We start from the raw sequence: 17,570 nt of genomic DNA on the forward strand, positions 1-17,570 counted from the left end.
TCCCTGCTGCCCAAGGCCTGGCAGAAGAATGGGGAGAGGTTGGCCTGAACTGGGACATTCCGAAGAATTAGCCTGACATCTCAGGCATTCCTGCTCAGCAGCCAAGGGCCGCAGAACTGGGTGGGGAAGCTTTCCATCTGCAGTTTCCAACCACCGGCAAGATGGAAGAAAGAGGTTGCCCAGAAGATGAGTTCAAAAGTGGGTATGGCCAGATTCTAATTCCAGCCACACTGCTGTCCAGGAACTGGAAAAGCCCACCCTCCAGAACCTGGCGACGCCAGATCAAATAAACGCATGACCAAGCTTGGAGGAAAAGAAAGAAGCCCCCAAAACATCACAGGGAACCTGAAACATAGGGTCCCGCAATCGGGGGTTTGGCTTTGGTGGCCACACAGGGATAGAGCCTGCAAGCCGAGAACCACACACAAAATGGGCTGGGGCTGGTGCTCCTGGGTGGCAGGCGCAAGCCAACGTGGAACCATCTGGAAGGATTGCCTGCAAAGTAGGCCACCCTGGATTCCCACAGAGCCCCCAGCTGGCCATGAGCATCCAACTCCAAATCACAAGAAAATCTATCACCGAGGGGAGTCAGAAGAAACACAAGGAGGCCCATGAACTTCAGCTCCTAGATATGTCAGACCACAAGGTAAGGAGGCCTAAAATGAAAACATTAGTCAGCGAAATGGTACACCCCTGTGGTCCCAGCTACTCACTGGCCTGAGGCAGGAGGACTGCTTGACCCATAAGTTCAAGGCTGGCCTGGGCAATACAGTGAGACCTCATCTCTACAAGAATTTTTTTTTTTTGGAGACGGAGTTTTGCTCTTGTTACCCAGGCTGGAATGCAATGGCGCAATCTCAGCTCACCGCAACCTCCGCCTCCTGGGTTCAGGCAATTCTCCTGCCTCAGCCTCATGAGTAGCTGGGATTACAGGCACGCGCCACCACGCCCAGCTAACTTTTTGTATTTTTAGTCGAGATGGGGTTTCACCATGTTGACCAGGATGGTCTCGATCTCTTGACCTTGTGATCCACCCGCCTCGGCCTCCCAAAGTGCTGGGATTACAGGCTTGAGCCACTGCGCCCGGCCCTCTACAAGAAATCTTTTAGAATTAGCTAGGCATGGTGGTGCACACTACTTTAAATGCTAAGGCGGGAGGATGGCTTGAGCCAGGGAGGCAGAGGTTGCAGGGGGCCTGCAGTCCAGCCTGGGCAACAGAGCAAGACCCCGTCTCAAAAACTAAAAAATAAATACATGAAGGACAAAACCAAAACCTAAGGAACAAGACATTATCCAAATGTCTGTTAGAATACCAGATCTAAAAAGGAAACAAAGAAATCTAAGCAATTTATTCACTTTTTTGAGACAGAGTCTCACTCTGTCACCCAGGCTGGAGTGCAGTGGTGTGATCTCAGCTCATGGCAACCTCTGCCTCCCAGGTTCACAAGAATCAATTCTTGTGCTGAGAAGGCTGAGGCCTCCAGATAGCTGGGACCACAGGCACCCACCACCATGCCTGGCTGCTTTTTCTGTGTGTGTGCCAGGGTCTTGCTCTGTCACCCAGGCTGGAGTACAGTGTCACCATCATAGCTCACTGCAGTCTTGAACTCCTGGGCTCAGCCTCCCAAGTAGCTGGGACTGCAGGCACTCACCGTCATGCCTGGCCAAAACTGAAGACCTAATGGGCTATGCAGTAGATTAAATCACCGCTGAAGAGAAGCCTAAGGAAGTGGAAGGCAGAACTGCTACCCGGTGGGCACAGGCCCTTGGTCAGCGTGAGAGAGGCTGAACAGGGAGAAAGAGGACAAGAAGAAGGCCTACCAGGCAGCTGAAGATTCCAGAAGGGCCAGAGGAGGAAATGGCTTAAACTTTTCCAAAATTGCTAACTCTGGGGCCCTGGGAGTCAGGGAGCAGGACGGCAAAGGGGCAGTGAGAGCCTGAGAAGTCCTGGGGAGCAGAGCTGTGTATTTTTTTTTTTTTTTTTTTTGAGATGGAGTTTCACGCTTGTTACCCAGGCTGGAGTGCAATGGCTCGATCTCGGCTCACCGTAACCTCCGCCTCCTGGGTTCAGGCAATTCTCCTGCCTCAGCCTCCTGTGTAGCTGGGATTACAGGCACGCACCACCATGCCCAGCTAATTTTTTGTATTTTTAGTAGAGACGGGGTTTCACCATGTTGACCAGGATGGTCTCGATCTCTTGACCTCGTGTTCCACCCACCTCGGCCTCCCAAAGTGCTGGGATGACAGGCTTGAGCCACCGCGCCCGGCCAGAGCTGTGTATTGGACAGAGGCTCACTCCTTGAGGGAGAAATGCATCTTATCGTTGATCATCTTGCGCTCGGGGTTGAGGCGCTTGAGGATCTGGGCCAGCACGTTCACCGTCTGGTCGCTGCTCAGCCCTGTCTTCTTAGTCTGGAATTTTTTCAGCAGGTCCTTAGTGGTCATGGGCTTCCGTGTCAGGTAGCGGCGCACGGCGTCCTCAGTCACCTGCACGTCCCTGTGGATGGAAGGGTGGGGAAGGCGGCATCAACGAGACTGTCCTAGCAGCCCTGGCCCTGCCCATGCTCTCTCCTTGCCAACTTACCCACTGCTGGGTGTCGACTTGCCCGATGGTGGCTGCGGAGTCGACTTCCCCGACAGGCTCTGGGACCCCGCGTCCAGACGGAACCGCTTCGCTGCAGGCGCCTCGCTCACCCGCTTCCCTGTGGGAGTAGGGTCAGGACTGAGTTGTGGGGGCAGGAGGCTGAACCCGTGGGCAAGACCCCAGGCTGGGCAGCGCCAGGATTAGGGTTCAAGGGAAAAAGGGAGGGACAGGCCTGCACTCCCGTCTCCATCCCCTCTGTCCCAAGCCCCAAAGGTAGAGGTGGGGAGGCAGTGGCTGTGGGGAGTGCGGAGGCCAAGGCGCTCACCTTGCTCGAGTTTGCTGGCAGCGGCACGCAGGGTGGAGGACGTGCTGCCGCCCTCTGTGCTGGGCGTGCCCGGGCGGCTGTTGCCCCTTGAGCTCCCTCCCGACAGCTTCCGCTCTCTCTTGGGTGGTGTCTTCTTCTTCTGCAGTGGTCAGGGTGGGGTGAGGGTGAGGGGACTGAGTCTAGAAATGGACACCCAGGCCTCCCTCGATGCCAGGCTGGGCCTTACCGCCATGAAGAGGGCCGAGGAGGCCTCACTGTCAATGTCACTCTCCTCTGAGCTGTCTGATTCATCGCTGCTGTCTGCAGGGCATAGGACAGGGGTCAGGGCCCAGCACCCACCCGTACCTCCACTGCAGATGAGGGAGGTCTGAAGAGGAGAGGGAAGGAGGCAGCAGGGTGCCAGGGCTCGACCCAAGCCTCCAACACAGAGGCCACACGGGCCGCACCTTTCCTGCGCTTCTTCTCCTGTGGGGTGGGCGCCTTCTTCTCCTCCTCCTCCTCCTTGTCCTCCTCAGGTGGCTTCTCCTCCTCACTCTCCTCACTACTGTCGCTCTGCTCATCAACGCCTGTGGGGACAGGGTATGAGCACCCACCCCGCACCCCCCATCTCCTGCCAGGGCCTGCCCAGCTGCCACCTACCCTTGGGCCCCTCCTCCTGCTGCGGCACCTTGGCCTTGGTCTCAGGCTCTTCCATGGAGCTGCTGTGAGAGGGGTGGGGGAGAGTGAGTGTGCGCCCTCGGGGCACGTGGGGTCTCGCAGCCACCTTCTGCGGGCCTCACCTGGAGCCGTCCGACATGTAGTCCACCTCCTGGCCCTCAAAGTCCCCATCATCACTGTCCTCGAAGGCCTCGTCATCTGAGCCCTTCTTCCTCTTCTTCTTCCTGCTGCCCTTGGCCAGCGGCGCCTTCTTCTTGGCCTTGGGGGCTCTGCCACCTGGAAAGCAGGGAAAGAAATGGAAGAGGAGGTGGCTGCGGGTATTGATTGTGTCTTTCACATCGTGTGCAGTTTGGGCACCTGGGGGGCCTCACCAACTGGGGAGACTGCCTCTCCAAGGCCAGCCCAACGCTCAGCTCTCCTAAACAAACTCCCTGCCCAGACTCCACACACCCACCCACGTTCTCTAACCCTCACAGACCACTGCCTCCCTCTCCCAGACCACCCCGGGCCAGGCACTGATAACCAGGGACAGCCCTACAGGCTGAGCACACAGATTATTGAAACTGGCCAACCCAGAGTACAGTTTTTCATGGGAACCGCAGTAAAGGCCACAGCCAGGCCAGGTGCAGCGGCTCACACCTGTCACCCCAACACTTTGGCAGGCTTAGGCGGGAGGATGGCTGGAGCCTAGGAGTTCGAGACCAGCCTGAGCAACACAATGAGTGAGACCCCAGTCTCTACAAAAAATACAAAAATTAGGCTGGGCACCAGGGCTCATGCCTGTAATCCCATAACTTTGGGAGGCTGAGGCAGGCAGATCACCTGAGGTCGGGAGTTTGAGACCAGCCTAGCCAACATGGTGAAACCCCGTCTCTACTAAAAACACAAAAACTAGCCACGTGTGGTGGTGTGCACGTATAATCCCAGCTACCTAGGAGGCTGAGGCAGGAGAATAGCTTGAACTTGGGAGACAGAGGTTGTGGTAAGCCAAGATTGTGCCACTGCACCTTTATGAGCGACAGGGAGCAACTCTGTCTCCATGAAAAAAAAAAAAAATTAGTCAGTTGTGGTGGGGGGCAAGCCTTAAGTCCCAGCTACTCAGGAGGCTGAGGTGGGAGGATCACTTGACCCTAGGAGGTCAATGCTACAGTGAGCCATGATTGGACCACTGCACTCTAGCCTGGGCGAAAGGGAGAGAGATCCTGTCTCAAAAACAAGAAAGCCACGGCTCAGCTCTCCTGGGCTCTGACAGGCTCTCCTTGCCTCCTGAGTGACATCACTGTTCCTCTGGGCAGCCTCGCCCGACTCTCATTCTTTTTCCTCCAGGACAGAGTCCCTCTCTGTTGCCCAGGATGGAGTGCAGTAGCACAACCTCAGCTCACCACAACCTCCATCTCCTGGGTCCAAGTGATTCTCCTGCCTCAGCCTCCTAAGTAGCTGGGACTATACACGCACACCACAATGTCCAGCTAATTTTTGTGTTTTTAGTAGAAACAGGGTTTTACCATGTTGGCCACGCTGGTCTCAAACTCTTGATCTCAATGATCTTGCCCACCTCAGCCTCTCAAAGTGCTGGGATGACAGGCGTGAGCCACCTCGCCTGGCCCCAAGAGTCTCTCATTCGAGGGCCATGTGCGCGATGGCAGACTTTGCCTTCACTGGCACCGCCTGGGCAGGCACCTCTGTGACCTAGTGCCCGGCCCCCATGCTCACCCTCCTCACCGCTGGCGTCACTGGCATCGGACGACATCTCCAGGTCATCCTCCAGGTCGTGGATACGCAGCTCGCTCGCCTTCCTGCGGCCGCGCTTCTCCTTCTCCTCCTCGTCCTCGTCCTGGTCCTGGTCCTTGAGCCGCCGCTGCTGCATGATGCTGAAGTGGTTTAGCACCTTGTTCCTCCTGCGGGCCAGGCACAAAGGACTCAGGCCGGGGACCACCCTGCTTCTGCGCTGGAACGGGGCCAACCCCGAGGGCACCACCACACAGCCTTCTATTGGATGTGGTCTCCAGGCACTGGGGCTGTGGCCCAAGACTCCCTGAAACCGCACGGATACAGCTGGCCCTTCCTGCCTTCCCTCTCCCCGAGAGTTCCTCAAAGAGCAGGTCCCCACACGCTGCTGGAGCACCTCCCTCCTGGGACCTATAGGAACCAAGGCGACATTGAGACCCCACCCTGCTCTGCCAATTCCAGCTCCAGGTCACCCACTTTGGCTCTGGCAGAGCCCCACTTTGAGTCGAAGGCCTCGTATCTGTTTCCTCCTGAGCTGACAGCTCCAACAGGGCCACGTGGGGTCTGCCCTGGTCACCACTGAGTCGCCAGCTCCCCCAGCACAGCACACGGCAATGCACCCCATTTCCCTCACTTCTGTCTCCAGCCGCCACCCAGCCCACTCACCTCTCCCATTCCTCCTCGGCCTCCTCAGCAGTGAGCGTGCGGTGCCGGGCCAGCGGCGTGAAATTGTACCAGTTGTGCACGGGGAAGGCCTCAAAGGCCCCGTCGGGGCACTGGGTGAAGATATAGTAGGACGTGTTTTCTGTCACGCCTCCCTTCTTGATGCCCTTGAACCTGCAGGGAGCCATGGTCATGGCCTGGCCCACAGGACCAGCCCCAGCCCTGTGTGTGTCCCCCAGGCCTGCCTTCTTGATGGTACATGTCAGAGGAGGACCATGGAATGAGGAGGCCATGCGGCAGGGCAGCCCCTCCACCAGCTGAGCCTTATCCATTTCCATATCCGGGGAGCAGGCCCAGCGCCTACCCTGCGAAGTGCTGGATGTGTGTGCACATCTTCTGCAAAGACTGGCTGAGATTATCCCAGCCCTGCAGTCACCCCATCGGGATCTGCCTCCAGCTCTGCTACTTGTGGGCCACAGGTGGGAAACTTGGGAGCCAAGTGTGGGGATGGAGCAGAAAGACATGGCCAAATTTTTTTTTTTTTTAATGGAGTCTTGCCCTGTCACCCAGGCTGCAGTGCCAGGGCACAGTCTCAGCTCACTGTAACCGCTGCCTCCCGGGTTCAAGCAATTCTCCTGCCTCAGCCTCCCAAGTAGCTGGGATTACAAGTGTTCGCCACCATGCCCAGATAATTTTTGTGTTTTTAGTAGAGACAGGGTTTCACCATGTTGGCTAGGCTAGTTTTGAACTCCTGACCTCCAGTGATCCACCCACCTTGGTCTCCCAAAGGGCTGGAATTACAGGCATAAGCCACCACGCCCTGCCGTGGCATGGCCAAATCTGAAGTGGCCCGCCTGGGCCACCATTCCCTCAGGCCTAAACAACTGCCCAGCCTCCTCGAGGCTTCCACCTCATCTTCTATCCCAAATGTCCAGGAATCTGGCCGAGCACCCTTCCCTGCCTATAGCTTTCCCAGGCTCCCCTGGGCCCAGCGTGTCCTGGCGCCCACTGCCCTGTGTGAGCTGCCTGTGTCTGTCACTATCACACACGGTGTGCCTGGAGTGCCCTTCATCAGTCCGACCTGTACCCTTCCCATTCTGCCCTCAGCCTGCCCCCTCTGAGAGGTCTCAAGTGTCATGAACCACCCAAGCTTCCTGCACTGTGGCACTCAGAGCCAGGCACAAGCACCAACTCAGTTCATATATTTTTTTTTTGAGACGGCCTCATTTTGTCTCCTAGGATAGAGTGCAGTGGTGAGATCTCAGCTCACTGCAACCACCGCCTCCCAGGTTCTAGTGATTCTCCTGCCTCAGCTCTCCCCAGTAGCTGGGATTACAGGCACATGCCACCATACCCAGCTAATTTTTTGTATTTTTAGAAGAGACGGGGTTTCACTACGTTGGCCATGCTGAAACTCCTGACCTCAAGTGATCCACCTCAAGTGCTGGGATTACAGGTGTGAGCCACCATGCCCGGCCTCAGTTCATCTTCAAAACTAGAATCCCAGGGCCTGGGTGCTGGCTCACACCTGTAATCCCAGGACTTTGGGGGGCCAAGGTAAGAGGATCGCTTGACCTCAAGGGTTCAAGACCAGCCTAGGCAACACAGCAAGACCTCATGTCTACCAAAAATACAAAAATTAGCGAGGCATGGTGAGGCACGCCTGTAAGTCTCAGCTACTCAGGAGGCCGAGGTGGGAAGATCTCTTGAGCCCAGGAGTTGGAGCCTGCAGCGAGCTATGATTGCATCCACTGCACTCCAGCCTGGGCGACAGTGAGACCCTGACTCAAGATAAATAAAGAAATAAGATAGAATAAATAAATGAATAAAATATAAAACCCAGACAGGTGCAGTGGCTCACACCTGTAATCCCAGCACTTTGGGAGGCCGAGGCGGGTGGATCACCTGAGGTCTGGAGTTCAAGACAAGCCTGGCCAACATGGTGAAACCCCATCTCTACTAAAAATACAAAACTTAGCCGGGCGTGATAGCACTCCCCTATAATCCCAGCTACTCAGGAGGTTGAGGCAGGAGAATCGCTTGGACCCGGGAAGCGGAGGCTGTGGTGAGCCAAGATCACGGCACTGCACTTCAGCCTGGGCGACAAGAGCAAAACTCTGTCTCAAAAATAAATAAATAAATAAAACCCCACAGGGATGTAAGTGCCAGCACCTCCATCACACCAATGGGAATCTGAGGTTCAGAGAGGGCACCCCACAAATGACGCAAGCTGAGGGAGGACATGGACTGGTCCCTAAGCCTGCACTGCCATCGCCCTACCACTCACTTCCTGCCAGATTTGCCGTTGACACGGAGCAGCCAGGGCTGGTCCTCGGGCCGGAACTCCTTGAGGACGATGCCGAGTTTCTTCCTCCGAGCCTCCTCCCGGAGCTTGCGGTTGAACTCGCTGCCCGCGCCTGACTCAGCCATCTCCTCCTCTTGATAGATTTTCTTATTGCTCAAGTCCCGCTCCAGCCGGGCCTGGGGGAGCAGGAAGCAAAGCCTCAGGGTCCCTGGCTGTGCTTGGGCGGTGCCCCCATCTGGGAATGCCCTTCCTTGTGCTAGGCTGAGCTCTAGATGCTCAAAACCAGCTTCCCCCTGGCCAATAAAGGAGGAGAATGTTGGCCCTTGGTGAATCTGGGTAAAGGGAATTTGGGCCAGCCTTGTACTCTGTCTATTTTTGCAACTTGAAAGCTTGAGATTATTTCCAAATTAAAATTAAAGAGAAAAAGACCTGGCTGGGCGCAGTGGCTCAGGCCTGTAATCTCAGCACTTTGGGAGGACGAGGCAGGCGGTTTATGAGGTCAAGAGATCGAGACCATCCTGGCTAACATGGTAAAACTCTATCTCTTCTGCAAATAGAAAAATTATCCAGGCATGGTGGCGGGCGCCTATAGTCCCAGCTACTCAGGAAGCTGAGGCAGGAGAATCACCTGAACTCAGGAGGCGGAGGTTTGCAGTGAACCAAGATGGCGCCACTGTACTCCAGCCTCGTGACAGAGCAAGACTCTGTCTCAAAAACAAAAAACAAACAAACAAAAAAGACCACCTGGTGCTCAAGCAGGCCATCAGAGGCCAAATTCCAGACCTGAGGAATTTAGAAGTGATCAGACTTCCCTAATATCTACAGCAGGCATCTGGTTCCAGGCTCCTTTTCAAAAATCGTGTAACTAGAATTTCTACACATCTCCAGAACGCATGCCTATCAAAACTCGTTGTGCTGTGGCTCACGCCTATAATCCCAGCACTTTGGGAGGCCCAGGCTCACCTGAGCTCAGGAGTTTAAGACTAGCCTGGCACCAGAATGGCTTGAACCGCAGGGAGGCAAAAGTTGCAGTGAGCTGAGATCATGCCAGTGTACACCAGCATGGGTGACAGAGTGACACTCTGTCTTTAAAAAACATTTAAAAAAAGACCAGCCTGGGCAATATAGTGAGACCCTACCTCTATTAGGCTGAGGCAGACAGATAATGAGGTCAGGAGTTCAAGACCAGCCTAACCAACATGGTGAAACCTTGTCTCTACTAAAAATACAAAAATTAGCTGGGTGTGGTGGCACACATTTGTAATCCCAGCTACTCAGGAGGCTGAGGCAGGAGAATTGCTTGAACCCAGGAGGCAGAGGTTGCAGTGAGCACAGATCACACCACTTCACTCTAGCCTGGGCAACAGAGCAAGACTCCATCTCAAAAAAATAAAGAAAGAAAATAAAGCGACCGGGCGCGGTGGCTCAAGCCTGTAATCCCAGCACTTTGGGAGGCCGAGGCGGGTGGATCACGAGGTCAAGAGATTGAGACCATCCTGGTCAACATGGTGAAACCCCGTCTCTACTAAAAATGCAAAAAATTAGCTGGGCACGGTGGCACGTGCCTGTAATCCCAGCTACTCATGAGGCTGAGGCAGGAGAATTGCCTGAACCCAGGAGGCGGAGGTTGCGGTGAGCCGAGATCGCGCTGCACTCCAGCCTGGGTAACAAGAGCAAAACTCCGTCTCAAAAAAAAAAAGAAAAAAAGAAAGAAAGAAAATAAAAAGGTCAGGCACAGTGGCTCACACCTGTAATCCCAGCACTTTCAGAGGCCAAGGTGGGTGGATCACCTGAGGTCAGGAGTTCGAGACCAGTCTGACCAACATGGTGTAACCCCATCTCTACCAAAAATACAAAAATTAGGTGGGAGTGGGGGTGGGCACCTGTAATCCCAGCTACATGAGAGACTAAGGCAAGAGAATGGCTTGAACCTGGGAGTTGAAGGTTGCAGTGAGCTGAGGTCGTGCCATTGCACTCCATCCTGGGCAACAAAAGTGAAACACCATCACAAAAAAATAAATTTAAATAAATAAAAAGAAATTCATTGTGCCAAACTTGTTGACAGTAAGACACCAAAATCTCTAAAATGTAACCATTAATCATGACCTATGTGGCCAATAAGGTCCCAATTACCCTTAAGCTCTTGCTTCAAGGTCCATATGTACCATTTCCAAAACACTCTAGAATCCAGCCACATCTCATCACCTTCACGGCCTCCACATCCCCAGGCCAGGACTCACCTAGACCAGTCAGCCCAGTTGCTTCCACCCTGTTCTCCCTTTATCCGCCCTCAAACCCACAGTTTGCCTCCCCACAGCAGCCAGATCACAATACAACTTCCCCGTGGAGGATGCTTTAATGGCTCCCACAGTCCTTTCTAGAGCCTCTGATGGCAGGGGCTCTGGGGAAGGCCCTAGCCCAGTCCCCTCCCTCAGCCAGATAAACCTTGGCAAAAATGGCCATCAGTGGGCACAACTTCTAAATGTTCTCCATTAAGGAATGGCCTCCTGTGGTCCTACTAAACGTAACTTACAGGGACACCCAGGAGCTTGGCCTGGGCCTTTGCCATCTTTTTTTTTTTTTTTTTTTTTTTTTGAGACAGGTCTTACTCTGTCACCAGGCTGGAGTGCAGTAGTGTAATCATAGCTCACTGCAGCCTTCAACTCCTGGGGTCAAGTGATCCTCCTACCTCAGCCTCCTGTGCAGGACTACAGATGCACACTACCACATCCAGCTAATTATTTTATTTTTGGTAGAGATAGGGTCTTGCTATATTGCCCAGGCTGGTCTTGAACTCCTGGCCTTAGGCAAGCCTCCTGCCTTGGCCTCCCAAGTGCTAAGATTACAGGTACAAACTACTGCACCCAACTCTTTGTCATCTACCTTATCTCCACTTGGGAAAAGTGAGAAAATTAAGACTTAGTTACTATGACAGCTAAGCAACTATTACAACCACCAAGGTCAGGGTCAGGTTCTCTCACCACCCCAGCCCCCGACCCCCAGGACCCAGGGACTTACCTGATTCCACGTGGCAAAGTTGACTTTATCAGCTGCATTAAAAGCCATGATGTTATATTTTTTGGTTGTATTCCTAGAGTGGATTAGAAGAGATAGAGCCAATCCAATACATCAATTCAATTCAATCATTAATTTAATCAATCAATGTGAACACATCATTAATTCAATCAAATCATTAATTCGATCGTTCCATTCAACTGAACCATTAATTCAAGCATTCCATTCCACTGAATCATTAATTCAGTCACTCAACAAACCCACCCTGGTTCATTCAGTCTGTTTTGCCTGTCAACACTGGATACGGAAGACTGCAGGAATCCCAGTCTGCCAGAGAAGCTAGACCCCATCCCCTCTTAACTGCGTGCAGACGAAGAACAAATGGAGGAACAAAGATTGGGAGAAACCCAAGATGTGGAGATTATTGGGAACTCAGCCTTGGGGAGGAGGGAGGTCAGTCAGGGAGTGCTTCCTGGAGGAAGATGATACTGGAGCTGAGTTTTGCAGAATCAACAAGAATTCACCCAACAGAGTCACCGTTTGGGGGCTGAGGGGAGGCACTCATGGCAGAGGGAACGGGATGTACAAAGGCCTGGAAAGGAAAGGCAGCCTGCTCGCTTTGAAAGAGGACGAGACAGCCTGGGCATCATATGCTCTCGAACGTTAGGCCAGGAGGCTGAATCGTGCTGTGTATTAATGCACTCATTCATACAAAAAGCAGTGTTTGCCTCCAGAGAAGCCTCAGCTTAATCGCAGCCCTGCCCTCCAAGTCCCCCGGTCTGGAGGGAGAACCACAGACAGGGCCAGAAACGTCAGGCTAAGAGGACCGTAAAGGTTTTCACTTTTGCGGGGTGGAGAGGAGTGGGAGATGGGGTAGGGGATTTACTTCGGAACTCGAACGACGTATTCAGTGACATTCTGGCTGCTGGGGCCCTGCGGAAAGAGGAAGCGGACGGTGAGTAAGGTGCCGCCGAGGTCGCCGCCGGGACCCCCGAACCCCGCCAAATCCACACTCACTAGGGCCGCCATGGGCAATGGTCAGTGGTTCCGTGGTCCGACCCGGGTTCCTTTCTTCTCCTCTGGCTAGCGCGTCCCTCGATCTCGGGGAAGCCGCCGTTCCTTGTCGGGTCTCTGTTCCGGTCCCCGTGTGAGGATTCCTACCCTAGGCGCCTCTGGCACTGGGAAAGGGTAACCGGAAGAGGCGTTCAGGTTATTCCGTCTACGCCTCCGCGGCCGCCTAACCCGGAAGCTAAACCCTCCAGCGGCCGCGTCGCGATGGCAACCTTCTAAGCGGCTGTGGCTACCTCAATGCGCCGTCACTTATGTTCCTCGGCGTCTATGGCCACCTCAAAAGAGCCACCCCTGCCCCTTTTCAGACGCAACAAGGCCGAGTCTGAGATCAAATAACCGGCCTTGGTCGCTGATGCTCCTATGTACAGTGCGGTCATCAAATGTGGGACCGCCCTCCTTCGTGACGTCAGCACCCAAGGACCGCAGGGCATCCTGGGTGGGAAGAAGGAAGCTAGTCCTCCTTGCGGGCTCCCAGGCGCTTTGCGCATGCGTCATGCCGCTCGGGACTTTGGGGCTTGGAAGGCCGCGTCACCATAGCAACTGAGGCCTACTCGGGTCCAGTCGAACTGCCGCTTGGCTCCCTATGGGCCTGTTTGGGGTTCGTTTCCTCTACCTGCCCAGAAGGGGTGGACCCCGTCATTCCCGCAAAATGACCGGAGCGGGGACCCTTGTGACGTTGAGCCGAGCCAGGAGGGGTCAGAGCCTGCCCGGAATCGGGGCGCGACCACCCCAAGGGCTGCTGGCGGGATGGGTCTCTGCAAGTCCAAGCTGCCCCAAATGGGCAGGGCTCTGAGGCCCCCGGAGAAGAGTAACGTCGTGGGGGTGGCTGGCTGGCTTACTGGGGGGAAGGGAAGGAGGCTGCAGAGGACGGGAGGGAGGTGCAAGTTCCCCTACCCCATTCCAGGCGTGCACACACCCCTCAAGCCTGGCAGTAACACAATTGCGCATGCTCACAGCACAACCATTCATTGCTCTAGTTCGGAAATACTCAAGCACGCTGCTGGGTTCCGGGCTCCGCCAGGTGAATATATCAAACCAGCTCTCTGTCCTCTGCGGGTTACAGTGTCGTGGCGGAGACTCATAAAATGGGAATCTACAACCCAGGAAGGAGCAGGAGAAGCACAGCGGGGCTCTGAGGGCTCAGAGAAGACGGGAGGTTTCAGTTGGCCACTGAGGGATGCATAGGAGTTGTAGGCTACGCAGAGGGAAGGGGAACAAGACATGTCTGGTTTCATTTATTCCTCATCCACTAAATGTCAAGAACTGCCAACTCCTCGGAATGTAGGAGTGAGAGAGGCAGAAGTAGTCTGGGGTGTAAACTTTTTAATTCCTGTAGTGGGTTAGTGTAGGGGGTAGACCCCATAAGTTCTGGGGAGTCAGAAGCCTCAGAAATGTCATTAATTTATATTCCCGGCCGGGCGCGTGGCTCACGCCTGTAATCCCAGCACTTTGGGAGGCCGAGGCGGGTGGATCACGAGGTCAAGAGATCGAGACCATCCTGGTCAACAGGGTGAAACCCCGTCTCTACTAAAAATACAAAAAATTAGCTGGGCATGGTGGCGCGTGCCTGTAATCCCAGCTACTCGGGAGGCTGAGGCAGAATTGCCTGAACCCAGGAGGCGGAGGTTGCGGTGAGCCAAGATCGCGCCATTGCACTCCAGCCTGGGTAACAAGAGCGAAACTCTGTCTCAAAAAAAAAAAAAAGGAATATAACAATAGTTGTTATTCATAGGTGATCTTAGTTATTCATAGGTGATCTTAGTTCTTTTACTAATGCTTTTCTGTCTGTCAGGCCCATGTAAGGGTGGGTGGAGGGCGCTGGGAAAGCGCCTGCTGTTTAGCCAGCCAGGAAAGGAGACGTTCAAGATGGTCAAGATGTCTCCTTCCTCTGGGGAGTCAGGAGAAAACTCGGCTCCTCCAAGCTCTTGTGGTGGGCCTGACGGCTGTCAGGGAGGCCCACAGACATCCGGGGCTTAATTGTCTCTATGTGACGCTGTGCTTCAGTGGTCACATTCCATGTCCACTCTCATGTTCCGCTTCTGCACCTGTTCCTTTTTTCTTAGAAGATACGATCAATAAAAGAGTATAAATCTTAATGTCTTTGTTCTTTCTTGACAAGTATGGAAAAGTGCTGATGCATTACGCTACTGGAAAGCCTTCGGCCCCTATCTATAGGACACGTGATGTACTTGACCCTATCACTGACCACCAATGCCACGCCCTAACTACCCTGACACCAGCTTTGTACTTAATAAAAGTCAGAGTGTTTGGACACTCAGGGCCACTGCCAGACTCCATGTTTGGTTGGCAGTGGACCCCTGGGCCCAAACTCTCTTTTCTCTATCTCTGTGTCTGTATCTTTTTTTTTTGAGACGGAGTTTCTCTCTTGTTACCCAGGCTGGAGTGAAATGGCGGGATCTCGGCTCACTGCAACCTCTGCCTCCTGGGTTCAGGCAATTCTCCTGCCTCAGCCTCCTGAGTAGCTGGGATGACAGGCACGTGCCACCGTACCCAGCTAATTTTTTGTATTTTTAGTAGAGACGGGGTTTCACCATGTTGTCCAGGATGGTCTCCATCTCTTGACCTCGTGATCCACCCGCCTCGGCCACCCAAAGTGCTGGGATTACAGGCTTGAGCCACCAAGTCTGGCTGTGTCTTTTATTTCTAGTTTCTCATCTCCACACCAGCAGAGAGGTGCTCAAAGGACCCTGTAGGGCTGAAACCTACAGATTAGAAGAGGTAGTGTCAATCCAATACATCAATTCAATCATTAATCAATGCAAAGGAATCATTAATTCAGTCATTTAATTGGATTGTTAATTCAATCAAATCATTAATGCAATCACTTGGCATTAGTTCAGTTGCCGTGGTGGAGTCGAGTCTGCCTTCGGGGAGACAAGAAGGAGTAAACAGGAAGGTCATGACTGACTTTGGCCATTGCTCTTGAGGAAATAGGGTTCTCAGACAAGGAGTGATGGGGGAAAACTCTAAACGGAGGCTAGAGAAGGCCAGATAGAAGTTGTGAGTTGTGGCCAGAGGATCCGGGACGGGACAGGCAGGGATTTTCAGGTGGAGGGAACAGCAAGGAGAAGTGAGGTTTTTTTTTTGAGATGGAGTCTCACTCTGCCGTCCCGGCTGGAGTGGAATGGCGCGATCCTGGCTCACTGCAACCTCCGCCTCCTGGGATCAAATGTTACTCCTGCCTCTGCCTCCTGAGTAGCTGGGATTACAGGCGCGCACCACCACGCCCAGCTAATTTTTATATTTTTAGTTGAGACGGGGTTTCACCATGTTGATCAGGCTGGTCTCAAACTCCTGACCTCATGATTCCCCCACCTGGGCCTCCCAAAGTGCTGGAATTACAGGCGTGAGCCACGGTGCCTGGCTTGTGAGATTCAAATTCAAAGAACTGAAGCCCTCTAGGGCTAAGACAGAGGGAAGGTTGGGAGGGGAGTATGGGATGACTCTGGGGGCATGGGCAATGTCCCTGCCTCTCTCTGAACGTGAGTTCCCTCAACTGTAAAGTGGGATGATAAGAGTCCTGGGGGGGTGCTTCAAGGAAATGCCTGTGCAAAGGGCCTGGCCTGCTCAAGTTCACTTTTTTTTTTTTTTTTTGAGATGGAGCCTTGCTCTGTTGCCCAGGCTGGAGTGCAGTGGTGAGAACTCGGCTCACTGCAACTTCTGCCTCTAGGGTTTAAGTGATTCAACTGCCTCAGCCTCCCGAGTAGCTGGGAGTATAGGTTTGTGCCACCAGGCCTGGCTAATTTTTTGTATTTTTATTAAAGGTGGGGTTTCTTCACGTTGGCGAGGCTGGTCTCAAACTCATGACCTCAGGTGGCCCACCTGCCTTGGCCTCCCAAAGTGCTGGGATTACAGGTGTGTGCCCAGCCCCAACGAGTTCTTAGAGCAAGACCTGCCCTCTGTGCTGCAGATACAGAATTTCCAAGATGCCAACATCAGAGTGGGAAAGAGGGGCATGGAGTCCTGCAAAACAAAGACACTTCTGGTCCAGGCGTGGTGGCTCATGCCTGTAATCCCAGCACTTTGGGAGGCCAAGGCGGGCGGATCACGAGGTCAGGTGTTTGAGTCCCGCCTGGACAACCTTGTGAAACCCAGTCTCTACTAAAAATACAAAAAAAAAAAAAAAATAGCCAGGCGTGGTGGTGCGCGCCTGTAATCCCAGCTACTCTGGAGGCTCAGGCAAGAGAATCACTTGAGCCTGGGAGGCAGAGGTTGCAGTGAGTCAAGACGGTGCCACTGCACTCCAGCCTGGGCGACAGAGTGAGGCTTAGTCTCAAAAACAAAAAAACCTATGAAGAAGTCCTGGCACTTTGCTGATGGGATCAAAGGTCCTTGGGGGCCAGGGCAACTGTCCTGTGTGCAGGCGGCGGCCCTGCTTCTTGTTCACACCTGTAACCAAGGAGTTATGTCAAGCTCATAATTCTTTGTGGCAGGGTTAAAGGGCAAATCTCAGCCCTGCCTCAGGACTGGGCGTTCTCCAAGGGCAAAGGCCGGGCTCATTCTTTTCTATGCCTGCCCCAGCCCCAGGCCAGTGCCCGAAAGAAAGCAGGTCCCCAGCTTTACCATTGGCTTCTAGGTCTCAGAACAGAGGCTACAGACCCCGGCTGGTCCACCAAAGTGATCAGTGTGCACTTTACAGCATCTCACATTTTCCTTTTTGGATTCACAACCAAGATTCGACAACAGGGACCTTCCACATCAAAACTCTCAGCTTCTCTTGAAAACCGACTGACTTGGCAACGCAGGGCCTGCACGTCCCCATGGCAACAGCTGCGTGAACGCTTCCTGAGCTTTTATTGAGCCCCAGCTCTGTTCTCCACACTCTGCACGGATGAACTCATCTTCCGGAATGTTCCAGGCATTAGCATCCCGATGCTTTGCAGAGGGATCAGGGAGCTGCAACAGGGTCACACGACGTAGGTGGTGGGGGCAAGGCTGAAGCCCAGGCAGCCCCACTCCCTGGGCCCCTATTTTTTAATTTTTAATTGTATTATAGAGATGAGGGCCACGCACGGTGGCTCACACCTGTAATCCCAACACTTTGAGAGGCCAACGTGGGCAGATCACTTGAGGTCAGGAGTTCGAGATCAGGCTGGCCAACATGGTGAAAACCTGTCTCTACTAAAATACGAAAATTAGCCTGGCATGATAGCGGGTGCCTGTAATCCCAGCGACTCAGGAAGCTGAGGCAGGAGAATTGC

General features: G+C 53.8%; 1 protein-coding gene across 4 annotated transcripts; it reads right to left on the reverse strand.

Moving 5' to 3' along the window:
- Positions 1-1,945: 1,945 nt before the first annotated feature.
- On the reverse strand, positions 1,946-12,460 carry GTF2F1 (general transcription factor IIF subunit 1). 4 transcript variants are annotated; one of them, XM_078360340.1, is made up of 13 exons: positions 12,295-12,460; positions 12,164-12,210; positions 11,281-11,353; positions 8,245-8,438; positions 5,961-6,131; positions 5,289-5,464; positions 3,689-3,842; positions 3,549-3,607; positions 3,356-3,475; positions 3,136-3,209; positions 2,910-3,048; positions 2,585-2,702; positions 1,946-2,497 (listed from the first exon to the last, which is right to left on the reverse strand). In XM_078360340.1, the coding sequence occupies exons 1-13, from the start codon at positions 12,304-12,306 to the stop codon at positions 2,293-2,295; spliced, it is 1,542 nt and encodes a 513-aa protein (XP_078216466.1). In that variant the 5' UTR covers positions 12,307-12,460; the 3' UTR covers positions 1,946-2,292. The 4 variants fall into 4 exon arrangements, with proteins under 4 accessions (XP_078216466.1, XP_008985310.1, XP_008985308.1 ...); XM_008987062.5 differs by having other exon boundaries at positions 3,549-3,610; XM_008987060.5 differs by having other exon boundaries at positions 5,280-5,464.
- Between the last annotated feature and the right edge of the window lie 5,110 nt (positions 12,461-17,570).

The sequence above is a fragment of the Callithrix jacchus genome, chromosome 22 (assembly GCF_049354715.1).
Source record: "Callithrix jacchus isolate 240 chromosome 22, calJac240_pri, whole genome shotgun sequence".
Taxonomy (NCBI): Eukaryota; Metazoa; Chordata; class Mammalia; order Primates; family Cebidae; genus Callithrix; species Callithrix jacchus.

Excerpts from the sequence above, each read along its gene's own strand:
- GTF2F1 (XM_035284751.3), bottom strand. Across the intron at positions 3,476-3,548 it reads GCAGGAGGAGGGGCCCAAGG|GCGTTGATGAGCAGAGCGAC; the intron begins GTAGGTGGCAGC and ends CTGTCCCCACAG. Across the intron at positions 3,210-3,355 it reads GGAGAAGAAGCGCAGGAAAG|ACAGCAGCGATGAATCAGAC; the intron begins GTGCGGCCCGTG and ends TATGCCCTGCAG.